General features: G+C 33.3%; 3 protein-coding genes across 4 annotated transcripts; 1 reads left to right on the top strand and 2 right to left on the bottom strand.

Annotated features, from left to right (window-relative positions):
* The first annotated feature begins 46 nt into the window (after positions 1-46).
* On the top strand, positions 47-659 carry LOC108333668 (uncharacterized). Its single transcript, XM_017569143.2, has 2 exons — positions 47-267; positions 357-659. Exons 1-2 carry the CDS (start codon positions 82-84, stop codon positions 540-542), a joined length of 372 nt encoding a protein of 123 aa, XP_017424632.1. The 5' UTR covers positions 47-81; the 3' UTR covers positions 543-659.
* A 1,478-nt stretch (positions 660-2,137) lies between these two features.
* LOC108334425 (uncharacterized) lies at positions 2,138-9,183 on the bottom strand. Its single transcript, XM_017570264.2, has 11 exons — positions 8,696-9,183; positions 8,395-8,463; positions 7,348-7,440; positions 6,999-7,120; positions 5,490-5,685; positions 4,994-5,169; positions 4,342-4,471; positions 3,595-3,755; positions 3,415-3,503; positions 3,074-3,191; positions 2,138-2,417 (listed from the first exon to the last, which is right to left on the bottom strand). The coding sequence occupies exons 1-11, from the start codon at positions 8,966-8,968 to the stop codon at positions 2,372-2,374; spliced, it is 1,473 nt and encodes a 490-aa protein (XP_017425753.1). The 5' UTR covers positions 8,969-9,183; the 3' UTR covers positions 2,138-2,371.
* Positions 9,184-11,900: 2,717 nt separating this feature from the next.
* Positions 11,901-14,422, bottom strand: LOC108333045 (uncharacterized). 2 transcript variants are annotated; one of them, XM_017568366.2, is made up of 6 exons: positions 13,960-14,422; positions 13,754-13,880; positions 13,293-13,516; positions 12,817-12,990; positions 12,223-12,317; positions 11,901-12,138 (listed from the first exon to the last, which is right to left on the bottom strand). In XM_017568366.2, the coding sequence occupies exons 1-5, from the start codon at positions 14,119-14,121 to the stop codon at positions 12,231-12,233; spliced, it is 774 nt and encodes a 257-aa protein (XP_017423855.1). In that variant the 5' UTR covers positions 14,122-14,422; the 3' UTR covers positions 11,901-12,138; positions 12,223-12,230. The 2 variants fall into 2 exon arrangements, with proteins under 2 accessions (XP_017423855.1, XP_017423854.1); XM_017568365.2 differs by having other exon boundaries at positions 11,901-12,121; positions 13,960-14,415.
* Positions 14,423-15,602: the final 1,180 nt, after the last annotated feature.

Consider the following 15,602-nt stretch of genomic DNA (forward strand, 5'->3'; position numbering starts at 1 on the left):
ATAATAATAAGTGGTGCAGGAAGAAATCCTCTAAGTTATGTTTTGTTATGGCTGTTTGTGGTGAGGGAAAAGATAGCAGACATGGCAGTTTCAGGGATAGGTTGGAGTTGGAAGCTTTTATGTAACGGCCGCGGAGTTAGCAAGACAAACACGCCCTTGTTCCTCCAAATCCCAACGCAAATTGGCTTCACCAGATTTTCTTCTCGCGTTGTTGCTCGCGCTTCTAACCCCAAAACGGAGGATCAGAGCTCCACCTCTTCTTCTCAAGTAAATTAAAAAAAAAAAAAAAAAACCCTTTTTTGTGTGATTATCAGGAGTGATTAAATTAACTATCTTTCTTGCTTGATGTGAAATAGGAGGATTTAGTGTACGTGGGAAAACTGGTGGCGGGTTCTTTTGCAGGCGGTGGTGCGATCAAGTATGGGAGCGCTCTTTTTCCTGAGATAACTACTCCCAACCTTGTGCTAGCTCTAATCATCATCTCAACTCCTGTGCTTGTTGCTGTTTTTCTTTTGATCAAGGAAAGTCTTACAGACCAATAGGAACTTTATTTGTTATTTATTCATGAATCATAATCAAATTGGTAGATACTGATATACTATTTGTGTAATGAACATCCCCCAAAATGGGCATGCTGTCAAAGAAATCAAGTTGAGTCAGTATTCCGTTTTCTCAAAGGAAACTATACTTTTTCTCTTCAAAAAAGGACATTATTTTTCATCATTGATGATGGTATTGAGACTGGTTCGACATTCCAGTAACTCACCATTTTCGTTAGAACAATTTGTGTTTTTGCTGTTGTACGTGTTTTCAAAGAACTGAGCAGGATTGGTAAAACATAATTCGTGAATGCTACGTATTTGTTGACATAACTTGAATACATACAGATGACATAATTTCTATTTGTAAGTGCATGTGAGTCCACATAATTTCTACGACGGTATAAAATTAACTCTAGTAATATTAATAATAAGGCTCGTTAAAAATCAAACTATCCTATCTGACTTATTAGCGGGTTTGAATCAGTCATTAAAAACACTGTTTTAATATGTAATTTTGTACTTTATTATTATTATTATAAATAAGTCATGTAGAAAAAAATATGTTTAAGTGAATAAATTGAATTTTTTAGATAACTTGTGTGAATTATTTAGAAAATACGGTTGCAAAAAGTTATAAAAGAAATAAATTATTTGTATAACTAAGCATTTAAATAGTCATTTTTTTTATATTATAAATGATTTCACCGGAATTTAGAGTGTGGACTTGTAAACAGGTTATAAGATCTTAAACGTGGTTTTGAAAGCTTTTTGTTATCTAGCTTAATGTTAAAATGAGATGAGAGACTTATAAAAGAACTTTCCTATCCTCAAAATCAATAAGAAAATTAGGATATTTGTAAAGAATTAAAATTTTTGTAAATATATGTATAATGACAATGTAATAAATAACATGTAACAATAAGTAAATAATAACCAATACATTAAATTGTTCATGTTAGTTTATAAGGAGGGATTTAAAAGATCTTATTGAACCCTAATTTTTATTATGTCTATTAGACCATATAATAATAAAAGTGACAAAAAAAGTAGCTAAAAGTTTTATATTTTTTCACAATGATGTCTAAAATTTCATTTAAAAAAATGCATTAAGTAATGTAGAGGAGACAAAAATATTAGATTTAGGTTTTGAATTTTTAACCTGAAATAATAAAGTCAATTAATCTAGACTATAAATTTGACAAATATTATCCACTTAATATTTAAATTTGACGATCATCAGTTTTTTGGGCCCTTAATCTCATTAAATGATGCATTCTAAGAAGCTAACTGACAATTACCCAATTCAGAGTTCAAATTGATGGCTACTTAATAACTGAAATAATTTATTAGTCGATTTCAATAATTAAATATTGTTTTTTCTCATTTTAAAAGTATGAATCTAGAAACTAATTTAATGTCTTAGTTTATTCAATGTGTTAGTAGAAAATATAAAACTATGCGAAGAGTGGAACTAAACACAAGGATTCACTTACTAAAATCTATTTTTTAGGTAATTCACTCGAACAGAGGTTAGACTTCCTTTCAGATGTACACTAGCTTTCTTAGTGCAACCTGCTCATAGAGTACAATTCGACTATCCTTGAACAAGTTATTCTGTATAAATCATCTTGTTCCAAAATTTACAAGAAAAAAAACAAATAAAAGAATAAGCATCACTACTTGTTTGATTTTGCCGCGTAGCTAAATTCAGTTAAAGCATTTGAAGAAAATATTGTCTCCATTAGTTCCTTTCCTTCCAGTAACTACTGAAATCATAAGCACTGCAAACCTATCTTGAAGATTCTGCTCCATTCAACAACCCCATGGGACTAGAGATTATCTTTCAGCCACTTGAAAGCTCCATTTGCCACAGATCTGCAGGATTCATTGACGGTAAGTTTCGGACATTGCACTCAACTCACAAACACGTGAATGAAACAATTACCAAATACCAATGACCGAAAAAACTTTCAATCTAACAGTAGGACCAGTACAAACAATTTTTTTCTTCGGAAATTTAGAATCCTATAGAATCACAATAAACGGCACATTTAAAACAATCTATCAATCTGCACCGATAAGCCAGTCCAGTTCAGCATTTCTTTTCTCTTCAAAACATTTGTGAGGACTCAAACAATAGTAAAAAGCATCAACGATCAAATATAGAACCAAAAATCTCCATTCTGATGCATCAACTCAATGAGAAAGACACTCATGTACTAAGAATCATTTCTTGCATGGTCAAATAGCATTGGAGTACGGAAATAAATTGATATAGATTAAAGGGCTCATGAACTTATAAATGACAGAACTACAAGTCCTTTCAAGAGCCCGTGGTATATTAAGGAGATTCTTCAACTACGTCTCATTAAAACTGAAATGCTTTATTTGATTTTTTTAATGAAAAGAGGAATGTTTATCTGCATAATTTAGGTATTACAATCAGAATTCATGTTTTCGACTTGTGAAAATCCAAGGCTCTCCATACACATTTATGGAAAAATTAAAATAAAATATGAGAAAATTATTACCCAGCAAAGTCCTTCAATTTATTCCATACATCGTTTTCGTCTTCTGATTTCTCACTTTTTTCTTCTGATGTTACTGTTGAACTTTCATCCTTTTGAAGTGTAGGAGTTTCCGTAACACCTGATACAGAAGGTAAAAATATGGTTCACGGCTCAAATAAAGTGTGTACTCATTGCATTGTAGGATTTCTCTATTGCAACATGAAAACGTGTTGCAAAGACCTGATCGAATGTCAGGTTATATAAAAGATTAAAGCTGTCAAATGACCAAATGCTCCTATAGATTGTAGAATATGGAGGGTGGAAAACTAACAGATATGTCAATAATAAAAAAAACCACCTACTTGAAGAGTGGGTCTTAGGCCGAGATTTTAAACGTTTGCTTGCGTCACCTAGAGAACCAAGTTCTTCAAGCAACTCACGTTCCTTTGTACTAAAGATGCAGTGCAGAGACAATTGATATCAAACCTCTGATATAGATTCATCAAATGAGTATAAAAGAACAATACATGAAGACTCATTACCTAATACGTTTTGGTATTGTAACCTTAACAGTGAATAAGTGGTCACCACGTATTGATGGTTTATTTAATTTTGGTACACCTTTTCTTGCAAGGACGAGGACATCTCCGGGTTGGGTACCAGCAGGTATTTGTAGTTCCGAAATTCCTTCAACTGTTTTTACCTGTTTAGGTACCAAATTCAATCCATCGAAGGTGAGTGCACAAATTATTAACAGCTGACACCAATGATATACCAAAAGAAAAAAAACGCTACGCGAAAAATAATAAAATATCTAGTATATGTTAAACCTTGTAACTTAATATTCAATGATAAAAAGTAATAAATATCATAAAATATAAAAAAAGGGAACACTGTATATTCAGTCAATCATAATCTTATTAGCTGAACATTTTTGCAAAAATATCATTTGGTAACATCAGTTATGAATCTTTATGAGACGCACAAGGCAACAAAATTACTTTCAGGTCATGCTACAGTTTCCACCCAAAGGAAGATATGTGAGTATTATAAGAGCTGATATAGCATTATTATGGGAAAAAAAAAATACTTTAAGGTCAAGGCCTGAACAGAATACCAGAGACTATGCCAGGCGTCAAGTTTTACAAGCGGTAACATGTATAACAATAACAATGAAAATTACTAGAATAATGATATTTCCACTAAAACTAAGAGGACCAAAAGTGTCCAGCCTATGTGAAATGACCCAAGTCGAACTCAAACCAAGAGTACCAACTAAATTAATTTACCTTCACAACAGCCCCCAGTATTGCATCTAGATAACTGATTGATATTGTTGAGGAGAGATTAATGTCGTCCCTTTGAATTCCAGGTATCTCTTGCACGTCAAGATAGACATAAAGATCTCCAGGAGGTCCCCTGCTATGACAAGATATATAGCAACTTCCAGATCATGTTTTGAACAATAAAATAGTCTAAATTCACATAGAAGTAAACCACCTCCATTTAAAGAAGCATTAGGATAATTTATGACCAATATGTTGCTCTATTTACATACATTTCCCATTAGGTATTTACATATGGAGTAGGTTGTACTGCAACATTCTTCATATCCCACCCTTAAGAGTCATTTATTATAGATATGTGCTCAAGTTTTCGAAGGGGGCATTTGTCCATCCCTGGACAGCTACACTTGTGAGGATGTCTTTCCTTCGCCTATTTATGTTCTTTTAGATTAAGCAGGACATACTAATGCTCCTTTTTGAAGATCCATCCTTCCTTCGTCAGAGAGCAAGACAAACTTACTCACTGATGGAATCGTGTATCCATGTCATTTACAATACAAGCAAAACACACAAATTCTCAATATAATTATTATGAAGTAGTTGGTCAAAGACTTTCACAATACAAATGTCAGACATTAATATAAAAACAACATACCCTCTTGGTCCAGCATCACCCTCCCCAGAAACTCTTAAAATACTGCCTGAGCTAACACCAGGAGGAACTTTAACTTTAATATTTTTCTTGATCCGTATTCGTCCTTCACCATTGCATTTACGACAATATTCAGATATGACTTCTCCATCCCCTCCACAGCTTGGACATACTGAAACCTAGAATTGAGAAAGATATTAGGATGGAAAAGTACTCTCAGGCAGACGAAAAGTACAAGGTTTTTACCTTGTGCAAGAAAACTGCACAAAATGAAGATGATCGTATGAAGTAATATAACCAATTGCAAAATAAATCAATAACTCCCACAAGTAAAGCATGAGGATGTCCACAATTCATGAAAAGAAATGGAAAATTACAAAGGGACATGCAGAATGTCTGCTCCCAATGGAGAAACTTATTTGGAAGACACAACAGTACAGTATACAAAATTGAAGGGAAAAATATATATACAGATCCATGAGGAAAGAACAAAAATTACCTGTGAGAACATCCCAAAAGGTGTTTGTTCAGTCCTCATCACCTGACCCCTCCCACCACAAGTTGAACATACTCTCATCTTGGAGCCTATTTTTGCTCCGGTACCAGTGCAGACTTCACATGTTTCCAAATGAGAAAGATCGAATTCTTTCTCTGTTCCAAAAATTGCCTCAGAAAACTCCAAGGAAAAGTCATACCTGTTGACATTCGAATCACAAATCATTCCAAATCACAGTTCGGAAGATGCAACATTTCCATATGCAGAACTATCAAGTCACATGTTCTTAATGCAGAATTGATGTGATAGGATATGATATAAATATTAAATTATAGAATTTCAAATCACCAAATAACAATTGGAGAAAATAATTGTCTTTTTATTTTTAATTTTCCCTGTATTAATATTATATGTTTTAGGAGTAAGGACAATTAAAAAAACTAGTTAGTTAATTTGGGAATTAGGAAGTTAAATAACAGAATGTGAGAGGAAAGGATGCATTCTATCTTGCGAAGTTGCAGATTGAGATTTTCTATCTCAAAGGAGAAAATTGGTGTCTATGAACGGAAAATCATTGGAGAGAGATCTCTTATGTTCAATTTCAATATATCAACAAAAATCTTTGTTTTCTTTTCCCCAATTCTGTTCTTGGTTCATGTCATATATAGATGTGTTTTGAGTGTCAACTAATTGTCTCACAAACAATCGCTTCCCCTAATCAATACTCTTACCCCAACCAAAGCATTATACATTTTCCCTCTTTGTGGATTTGTACCTTTAATCCTTAAGGAGGACCATTACAAAGTAAGAAAAGAAAAAGAGAGAATATATTGTATTAGGAATATTGGTATGCCACCTACAGATGAAAAGATGACAAAATCGATTAAGTTGGTTTGGAATCACACAGACACTAATGAGGAAAGAAGGTTGAATTATTTTCAACACTGTGAAATGGGTAGAGTGTAGTGGAGATTAAAACGGAACATGAAGGAAACCTTCGCTATTGTTGTTTTGCCATGTTTTTATTTTCCTTTACCAAGTCTAGACTATCCTAGTGGAATTAGCTATATATAATCAAGTAATGTCCATTGAGCTCAACAAAAACTAAATATTCAAAAAATCAATGTAGAATAAGAACCCAAACTTCTCTTAACAAGTTGAAAAAACTAAGGATAATCTCACCAGGTAGTATTAACTATATATAAATAAAGTTATTAAGGTAATGAAATTTAAACCTAATTCAACCTTACAAAATTAATTTGGTGAAGTGAGGTTTGCACGATAAAGGGTGACATGATAGGCCCATATCTCCATTGAGATAGACTTTAAATGACTTTAATACTATATTAAGATAGTTGAATTTAAACTTAAATCAACCTCACAAACCAGCTTGGTAGAGTGAAGTTTGCTCCTACTTATGCAGTACCAATATTTACTTTAACTAGCTAAATATAGTAATCATTCACTAGACTAAAATGGTAAATAAAGAATAACGAACAGCCCACAACTCACCGAATGTCTTCACCCTTAGTAACGGTACTACGACGACGAGTTCCAAATCCAGTCGGATCCATGCCTCCAAAGCCACCCATACTTGGCCCAAAAAATGTCTCAAATAAATCAAAAGGATTTGTCTGCAAGAAATAAATTGCTAAATATAAATCTACCTTAGAGAAGTACCAAAAGTAAGGTGCAACTCTAATTGCCATGCATTTCAGTTTTTTTCCCAAAACATAAGACAACTTATGCGCATTGGAGCTATCAGTATATTAACCACAAATTCTGCTGACCAGCGAATTATTTTATGGTGATTCATCCTTTCATATATGTAGTGCTCCCGAAATTCATATAAAAAAGATACCGTGTAGGCACTTGAGCCTCCTCCAACTGCACTCTTAACTCCTGCCTCGCCATATTGATCATATAAAGCCCTCTTTTTATCATCTGATAGCACCTGACAATGTTATGATTCATAATTCAAAAACTGATATCACAAATATAATTCAAAATAACTGTGCACTCAGTGGTATACGGGCATAAGACTGGTTGATGCCATTGTTCCAGAATAATCTACAAGTTTTAAACATTTCCAAGGAATGAGCATCAAGTAAAGACTATCATAAAACTTTTGATATTGAGTCCTTTAAGACACCGCACACACAAAAAATAAAAAAGAGTATGGGCTCGAACTACACAGTATACACCTATTACTTGATGGTAATCACTTTTTTCTTATCTATGCTTTGAAATGTTGTATGTTGTGATTTGATCTGTCATCTTCTAAAAAGCATTCAAATATGTTTAGAATAATAGCCCCTTTCTCATTGAGAAAATGTAGGCGCAATTCTTTATGTACTTTTCACACTGTTTTCCAATTAGAAATGGAAACTTCTTTAATAATTTGTATAATGAATATTTGCATTAAAGGTACGCAAAGGTTACCGAAGTGAAACTCCAAATTCAAATGGAGAATTGCATCTAGGTTTGTCCCTGGCTCAAAGATGCTTTATATTGGCTGTCAATAGATTCGACAAGGCAATGCATGAAAATAGATGAAAATATTTGAAAAGTAAAAATTCATTCCGATATGAAAACCTTAGAATTAAAAGGAAATAAACGTCGGATCTAACCAGAGGCAGCTAATTCCCTACTGATTACATACAAAAACAAATTATTAAAGTTAAGTATAGACCAAAACAGTTGGGCCTCCAATGTAAAATTTACAGAAAACTAAAAGATAAAAGAAAACGGCACTCGCGTTAGGACCCTAAACAAGACATCCATTCATTTGCTAGAGCAAAATATCAGTGGACTGCTTTCAAAAGTGATACTAAACATGCATAGAGGTCCAGTAAAGAAGAGTAGCATAGCATAACACGATAGTCAGCAGTGTAGTTTCCATGCAAACCTCATACGCAGCACTAATCTCTTTGAACTTTTCAGTCGCACCGGGCTCCTTATTTACATCAGGATGATACTGAAGAGAAAACGATGAACACAAAATCAGGGTAATTACGAATATCTGAATAAACTATCAAGTGCATTGCATAGTTCAAATTCCAACAAGTAGCCACGAAATCGCAACGATTCCCATCGGATAACTGAATAACAACTCGAATTCCTTGCAATTTCTAATTCGCTACCGGAAGCTCATAATCAACTTGGGATTCGAAATGGATTTTGATAGAGAAGTAGAATTGGATACATACCTGACGAGCTAACTTTCGATAAGCAGCTTTGATTTCCTTTCCTGTGGCGGATTTGGAGATTCCGAGAGTGGAATAGTAGTCGGAGGAAGCGGCGAAGACAGTGTGGAAGCGGCGGCGCGTGGGAGCGAGGTTGGGATTGGAAACCGAGGAGAAGGAAGTTGAAAAGGAAGGAGAATGAATGGAAATGAAGCTGTTGTGAGAGCGGAGATGGACGGTGCCGCAGAAGCAGGGACACGTGGAGGGAGGAAGCAGAGAGAGGGTTGCAACGGCCATTGAAAGAATGCAAAAATGGATGGAATGAATGAGAGAATACTGATAACTAAGAAGATGAGAACGACTGCGGGGAAATTGTGTGTGTGTTTGTGTTCATGATTTTAGTTTACCCTCTCTGCGTCTACGCGCGTGTGTGGGTCGGAAATAGGCTAAGTGTGTCAAGCACAAAGGTCAGCTTGTATGGCGTTGCCATTGCTACGAACCAGAAAAAGGAGGGACCTCGTGGGACCCGCAAGATAAGTTGTGTGGTCTGATAATGTTTTTAACATGGGATCATAAAATAGGAAAGAGTTCTTTTACACTTTTTTTACAAGGTTGTTAAAAAATGTTAAATTTTATATTTGTAAAAAAAATGGTAAAGGTAAAGTATGTGTACAAATTTATTAGTTTTAATAGATATTAAAACAATAATATCTTTATAAAATATATTTTCTTTTTTGTTTTCTAACATTTATGGAGGAGAATAAAGGAGTCCTAATTTTCTATCATTTTATATTTCTATGATTTTATATTTCGGTGTATTCACTATTTCTTTATCCAGTAACCGCGGTATATAGTATTATCAAAATAGATTGTAATTCGCGAGTCATTTGACTCACCACGGGTTTAAGTCGATTTGGGTTTGAAAAAAAAGGTTACTCTCTCCACCACCAGAGTATTCTTCTACACCACTAAACCCTTATCTTTAATTTTATTTTATTCGAAAACTACCTTGGAGTAGAATTATTTTTACTTTTACCCTATTTAATATAAAATAAAACCCTAATCTTCTTTCCCTTTCTTTTGCAGCCGCTTACCCCACACATCCACAAAATCTCATTTCTCTTCATTCTTTCTTCTTCCTACTTTCTTCATCTTTCTTTGATTTTTTTTACATATGTTTCCTCCTTTCCTCCATTCGTTTTCCTTTCGTGCCTGCATCGTGTGCTTCCATTCAGCTATGTTTGAGGTTCATGAAGAGGAGTGTGAAGTGGAGTGTGGTTCGTTCTTGGTTTCCTCTCTTCAGATCGAGGTTGGTTTGTTATTTAGGTTTTGTATGTGTTGTGATTTTGTTATGCTGTGTGTAGTGTTATTGTATGTTGTCGTCTGATGTGTCCATGAAATCACTGAAATCAGAAGGCCAAAACGGATATGGAAGATCCGTTTGGCCTTTAACGGATGTTAACATCCGTTGGCAGATGTTCACATCCGGTGAAGGCGAAACAGATCTTCCATATTTGTTTTGGCCTTCTGATTTCAGTGTTTATTATTTTTTTACTTTTTAGCTTTATTTATAGAATATATTTATGTTTTTTTTGACATAATTAAGCCTGAACACGTATTGTCAATGCATTTTGAAAGTGTGAATGAGTGTTTAATTTTTTTTCCTTTATTAGTTTAATTTTTTTAACTTTATTTACAGAATATATTTATGTATTTAGTACAATAGCACATTGAAGGAGCAAAAAAATAGCAGAATGAAAGAGGAAATGTGGGGGATGCATTACATTTTATATGTGCGGGGTGCATTACCTTTTATAGTGGGATCGCTTTTAACGGGTGGTTGGACATTGGTGCAAAAGAAATTTTTTTACCAACTATTTTTAACTTTCTGAAAAAAGTAAATGATGGGTAAATGAGAAATGTGGTGGTGTAATTTTTTTATGTGGGCTAGTTTTTAACTCAGCTCACTTAACCCGACTCATGTGACTTTTATTTAGATTTGAATTAAAAAAATTGTAATTTTTTTTATTTTAAAAAAAACTTATAATTAAATGAATCAGTGGTCAACCCGTTTAACCCACCAATCCGTGATCACGGATCGGGTCGGGTTCGAATTTGTTCAACTCACTAATAAGTGAGCCGAGATAGATTGGCTCACTGAGTGACCAACCCATGGTAAGCTGGGCCAAATTAAGCCAGGTTAACCGTTTTGACAACTGTATAAGTGTTTGTTTCCACTTATGTATTATATGAAAGGAAGTGAAATAACGAATCTCGAAACCTAGGTTTTGATTGAATTCATTCATTTAAAGAGAAAAAAGATACAATCAGAAAGTTAATTGGACTAAGAAGGAGACTTTCATCACTTATAAAAGATTACAAAAGTTGATATAAACTATGAACATGAAGAAAGTCTCCTAAAGAACACATTTATATAGATACTCGATGAAAATAATATTTTTTTTTATTATAAATGGACTCATATAATTCAATCTCTTCTTAATTAGTCTTGCTTGTTATTATATCTTCCTTGCAAAGGACTAAAAGAAAAAATAATTATAACAAACCTAATAGATGACTAATTTAAAAAACTAAATATGAAATTAACAAAGTTGTTGATGCATTGACTGCGTAAAATATGTTGATTGAAAATTTGTCATGATTTAATATTTTAGTAAGTAAAATCAGATAGCTAAATATGAGAGGGATTTTATGTATGGAAAAATTGTCCATCTCAAAGCCTTTTTCATTATTTTTCAAGTTTGGATTACAATTTTATTCATACCTAGCATATAAGAGTTTGAATCAATTTGTCTCTCAAAATAGTACTTACTACAAAGAGCTCATCGACATATTTTATTCAAAACATTCCTATAGTCAACCCTCTAGATTGGTATTATGACTAATCTTAATTATCAAAGTCAAAAAATTTATTTCAAACATCTCATACAAGATTAACCACAATCAATAGATGACTTGGAAATTATGATTAGATAAAAACAATGTAATATAATGTTACTACATCGTCTTCTTTTGTATTTTCTTAATCTGGATCACAGCATTTCTATATGAAAAACAAACTCTAAGTTACACATCTACAACTAACTTTCCCAGAAAAAAAAATGTACAAAGCACAAACTCAATCATTTAACCCATCAAAACTTGGAACAAGTATATCATCTCTACATGGAAATCAATATTATCATGTATGGAATAAGGACTGCAATAGTAATAATCGAAAATAGTAAACTCAATTTAAAACATAATTGGCAGTAAACTGTTGTGGTGGTACATCAAGTGATCTTAGCATTCGTAGTAATTACAGTACACTCAAATCTCGATGCTAAAGTAGTGATAAATAATTGAATTAACTGTCGAATACTCTCATCTATAGTGTCAAATTCTATCCAAATCACCCCCGAACTGTGGGAATAGTTACCATTCCTTGACCTACAGGAGCAACACATCTGCAACAAATCAGCAACAAGCATTTTTCTCTGGGATAATTAATTAACCAAATGCAGCTATGCCTAAATTAATATTCTACATACAGATCGCTCTAGAAGGCATCAGGAGGGAAACGCCCAGGAAAAGAGTTGTACTGTTGTGCCTGATTCAAATGCATCCGCAAAGCATAGTTATTCACCTGTCAAAAAAACCACAAGACACAGCATTCATCAGCAAGCACAAAAAAGTTTTAACTGAACAAAAATGGGTCATGATTATTAATCTAAGAATTGAATCCACCATTATAACTACCAATCCCTCTGTCTATGGGTTGAAGAAATAGTATCTCCTCATATCTTAACAGTCTGAAACAATGGACAGGTTGAAGCATAGGATAAGACAAAGAAGGAGGAAGTTGGGAGATGAATAAAAGGAAAATTCTCACTTAAAAGATCTGTGGTTGATTGGAGATAGTGGAATTACTACCAAGTCTAAATCCCGCGAGGATATACACAGTAGCATATCCATGATCATCAATCAAGTCATTCCTATTTCTAAAGCAAAATGCTAACAGCATTTTCTCCTTTCCTCTTCAATTTTATAAAGGAAAGGGATTCAAAATTTATGCAGATAATAGTTCAATTTCAAACTTAAAATCCCAATGTACGACTTTGAAATCAACCTGGACAAAACTGTACCTCAAGAGTTCTGATCTGCTCCTGATATTGAGACACCAACTGCTTCAACTGCTGCAACTCTTGGGTTTTACTATCGTAATCCGAAAGGCGTTCAAGCTGGATTCTAAAAGCACTTTTAAAACAATTTTTCTCCTTAGTCAGGGCTTCAATTTGCTCCTTCAGCATCAAATTTTCCTGAAAGTGAAAACCACTCATGAGTGACAACAACCAAAACTATCACATCAGTTATTAATATAATCAAACTGATACTTCAACATGTAGCTATCCGTTGAGAACATTACTTACCTACATGCAAGATGTCAACGCATCATACACACGAAATTTAATGCATACAAGCCTCAAATGCAGGTACATCAGGCTAACTTGCTAGCATGTACCACAGACTATTATAATCTACAACAACAGCCTTCCAAATTCCCATGACCAAATTCTTAAACAAGTACAGTTAACGGAAGCAATTGAAGCACGAGACATACCCTTTGAAGGGCAGTTGTTGCCCCAGAACTGGCGTGTGCACTAATAGATTTTTCTAAAACCTCTAGCAGTCTAGCAGCTCGAGCTCTGGCATCATCAACGCTGGTAGCACATGTCATCTCTCTGACAAACAAGTCAATCCACTCAGCTCCATCAGCAGGAAAGTTGTCTGCAGCCGGCTGACCCCCAGAAGCAGATGCAGCATCCCCATTCTCTTCCAAAGCTCCTGCAAGTTTTTCAAAATCAAACCAACCAGATCATTTAATTAAGCCATACAATTTTATCAAAGAAATCAAAGCCGATAACGAGACACAACGAATATCCAATTGAAATTCAAAAACCACGGGTACGAATAATAGTAATCCAACTATAAATTAAAGAATAATAGTAATCCAACTATAAATTAAAATCGATAATCTTTAATCTTTTGGTGAGGATTTAAATAACGGTAACCTGATTATACCTGTGTCAGGGTGGGGTTGAGGAGCAGCTTGAGAATTATCATCGGTAGATCCCAGACGGAGGCCGTGGAGGCTCTTGATGGCAGCATCTAGGTCATTACCACATTCTTGGAGGGCTTTCTCGAGGATCTGTGAGAATAACAGAAAACAAAATTAGCGATGAATTTGAATTTAATTACCAAAGAAAGCATCAAAGAAAAAAGAAAACCTGATCATCCATATGAGGGAAGAGAGGGCGAAGGTGATCGATGAGGGAAGGAAGAGAGAGGCGAATTGGGGAAGATGAACAGCGGAGCCTCTTGGATACTGGCGGGGAAGGTGGAAGCTCTTCGAACAAAGATCTCTTGCTTCCGCACACCGCAGCAGACATCGTTCAATTGCAACAATTGTGCCCGCTTTTCTTCTTCTTCTTCTTATTCTATCTTTCTCTTCCCCCAAATAATAATATCAATTCTATTCTATTCAATTCAATTCCACACAAGATAGGGTTCGGTTAGGATTGAACGGGGAAGAAGGGAACAACAATGCAAAAGAACGAAAGAAGAAATGAGGGTTTATATGAATTGGTGTGGTATATGATATTCGTCTCTTGGATAGGTCAAGTTCCCAACAAACAAGTTAAGTTACGGCCTGTTCCGTCCTATTCCAAATCCAAAGTCAGGGTTACCTATCTATGCCAATGCCATCTATCCAAAATTTTCATCTTCCTTCTTTTATCTCCTAATCTCATCCTCCTAATTTTTTTATATCTAACTTAATCAAACCTAATCACTCACTAATACCTTTTAAATCCTGCGCTGAAATTATTGAAAAATGAATTACAAGACTTCAAATTAAATTTCTACCCATAAATTATATATTTATTGACTTTTTAAACATGTTTCATTTGACTATTTTTTTATTATAATCTGAAATTAAGACTTAGCAAAACCAAATATTTTGTAAGTCGTTTGTTCAATTTATTATTATTATTATTATTATTATTATTATTATTTTACGTTTTTCTAGCATGAATACAGCCAATGGTAAATCTTATATAATTTAATGCTCCATGTGCGCATATAAATTTATTAATTTGATTGATGAAGTTCTCAAATAATAATGAATAGTTGCTTGAAAATTAAAAAAAAATATTTTATCGTAATTCATTAATTTAATAAACATTTTATATTTTTAAATATATAATCATTTAAATAAATTTTATGAAAAGTGACATAACATCTAATTTCAGAAGTGTGAGGTTTAAACTATGAAGATGTTTTTAGTAGAATTATAATATTTGTACTGTATATAAAATTATTTACAATTATGCAAGAACATAAATCATAAATCATAAGTATAAACTTAATAGAGTGTTGTGTTTAAAAAGTGTTAGGAATACAATAATAATAGAATTATGATTAAAAGCAAAACTCTCTACCATATATTCAAAGTTTTAGGAAGTTGTATATAATTGTATAATATTTTTAAAAATAAATCCAATAAGAAAGGTGACTCTAAGATCCTTGAAAATATTTGTAAGTTAAAATGTAAGATCCATAAAAAAAAAATATTTATAATTGTAAATTTTAACATTTTATTAGTAATAATAATTTTAATGGATAGAAAAATGTAAATTTTTGGATATAAAGTTATAGTAATTCTAGAGGGAGAGCTTCAAATTTTTTATAACTTATTTAGGATTTTTTTTAAGAATAGTGAATAGTAAATAGTAAATAGTAAATAGTGAATAGTAAATAGTGAATAGTTAAAAAAAAATATATTAAAATAAATTGTGGAAGAGAACACTCCACGTAGAATTAATCATTCAGAGATAATAATGATGAATAAAAAATAATTTTTGAATAGTAA

The sequence above is a fragment of the Vigna angularis genome, chromosome 11, assembly GCF_016808095.1.
Source record: "Vigna angularis cultivar LongXiaoDou No.4 chromosome 11, ASM1680809v1, whole genome shotgun sequence".
In the NCBI taxonomy this organism is placed as follows: Eukaryota; Viridiplantae; Streptophyta; class Magnoliopsida; order Fabales; family Fabaceae; genus Vigna; species Vigna angularis.

Coding starts and splice junctions, on each gene's coding strand:
- LOC108333668 (XM_017569143.2), top strand. CDS start 82: ATGGCAGTTTCAGGGATAGGTTGGAGTTGGAAGCTTTTATGTAACGGC. Junction 268..356: donor GCTCCACCTCTTCTTCTCAA/GTAAATTAAAAA, acceptor GATGTGAAATAG/GAGGATTTAGTGTACGTGGG.
- LOC108334425 (XM_017570264.2), bottom strand. CDS start 8,968: ATGGCCGTTGCAACCCTCTCTCTGCTTCCTCCCTCCACGTGTCCCTGC. Junction 5,686..6,998: donor ACTAAGGGTGAAGACATTCG/GTGAGTTGTGGG, acceptor GAATGTCAACAG/GTATGACTTTTCCTTGGAGT. Junction 2,418..3,073: donor AAATTGAAGGACTTTGCTGG/GTAATAATTTTC, acceptor TGAATCCTGCAG/ATCTGTGGCAAATGGAGCTT.
- LOC108333045 (XM_017568366.2), bottom strand. CDS start 14,121: ATGTCTGCTGCGGTGTGCGGAAGCAAGAGATCTTTGTTCGAAGAGCTT. Junction 13,517..13,753: donor TCAACCCCACCCTGACACAG/GTATAATCAGGT, acceptor AAAAACTTGCAG/GAGCTTTGGAAGAGAATGGG. Junction 12,318..12,816: donor AGCAGATCAGAACTCTTGAG/GTACAGTTTTGT, acceptor TTTTTTTGACAG/GTGAATAACTATGCTTTGCG.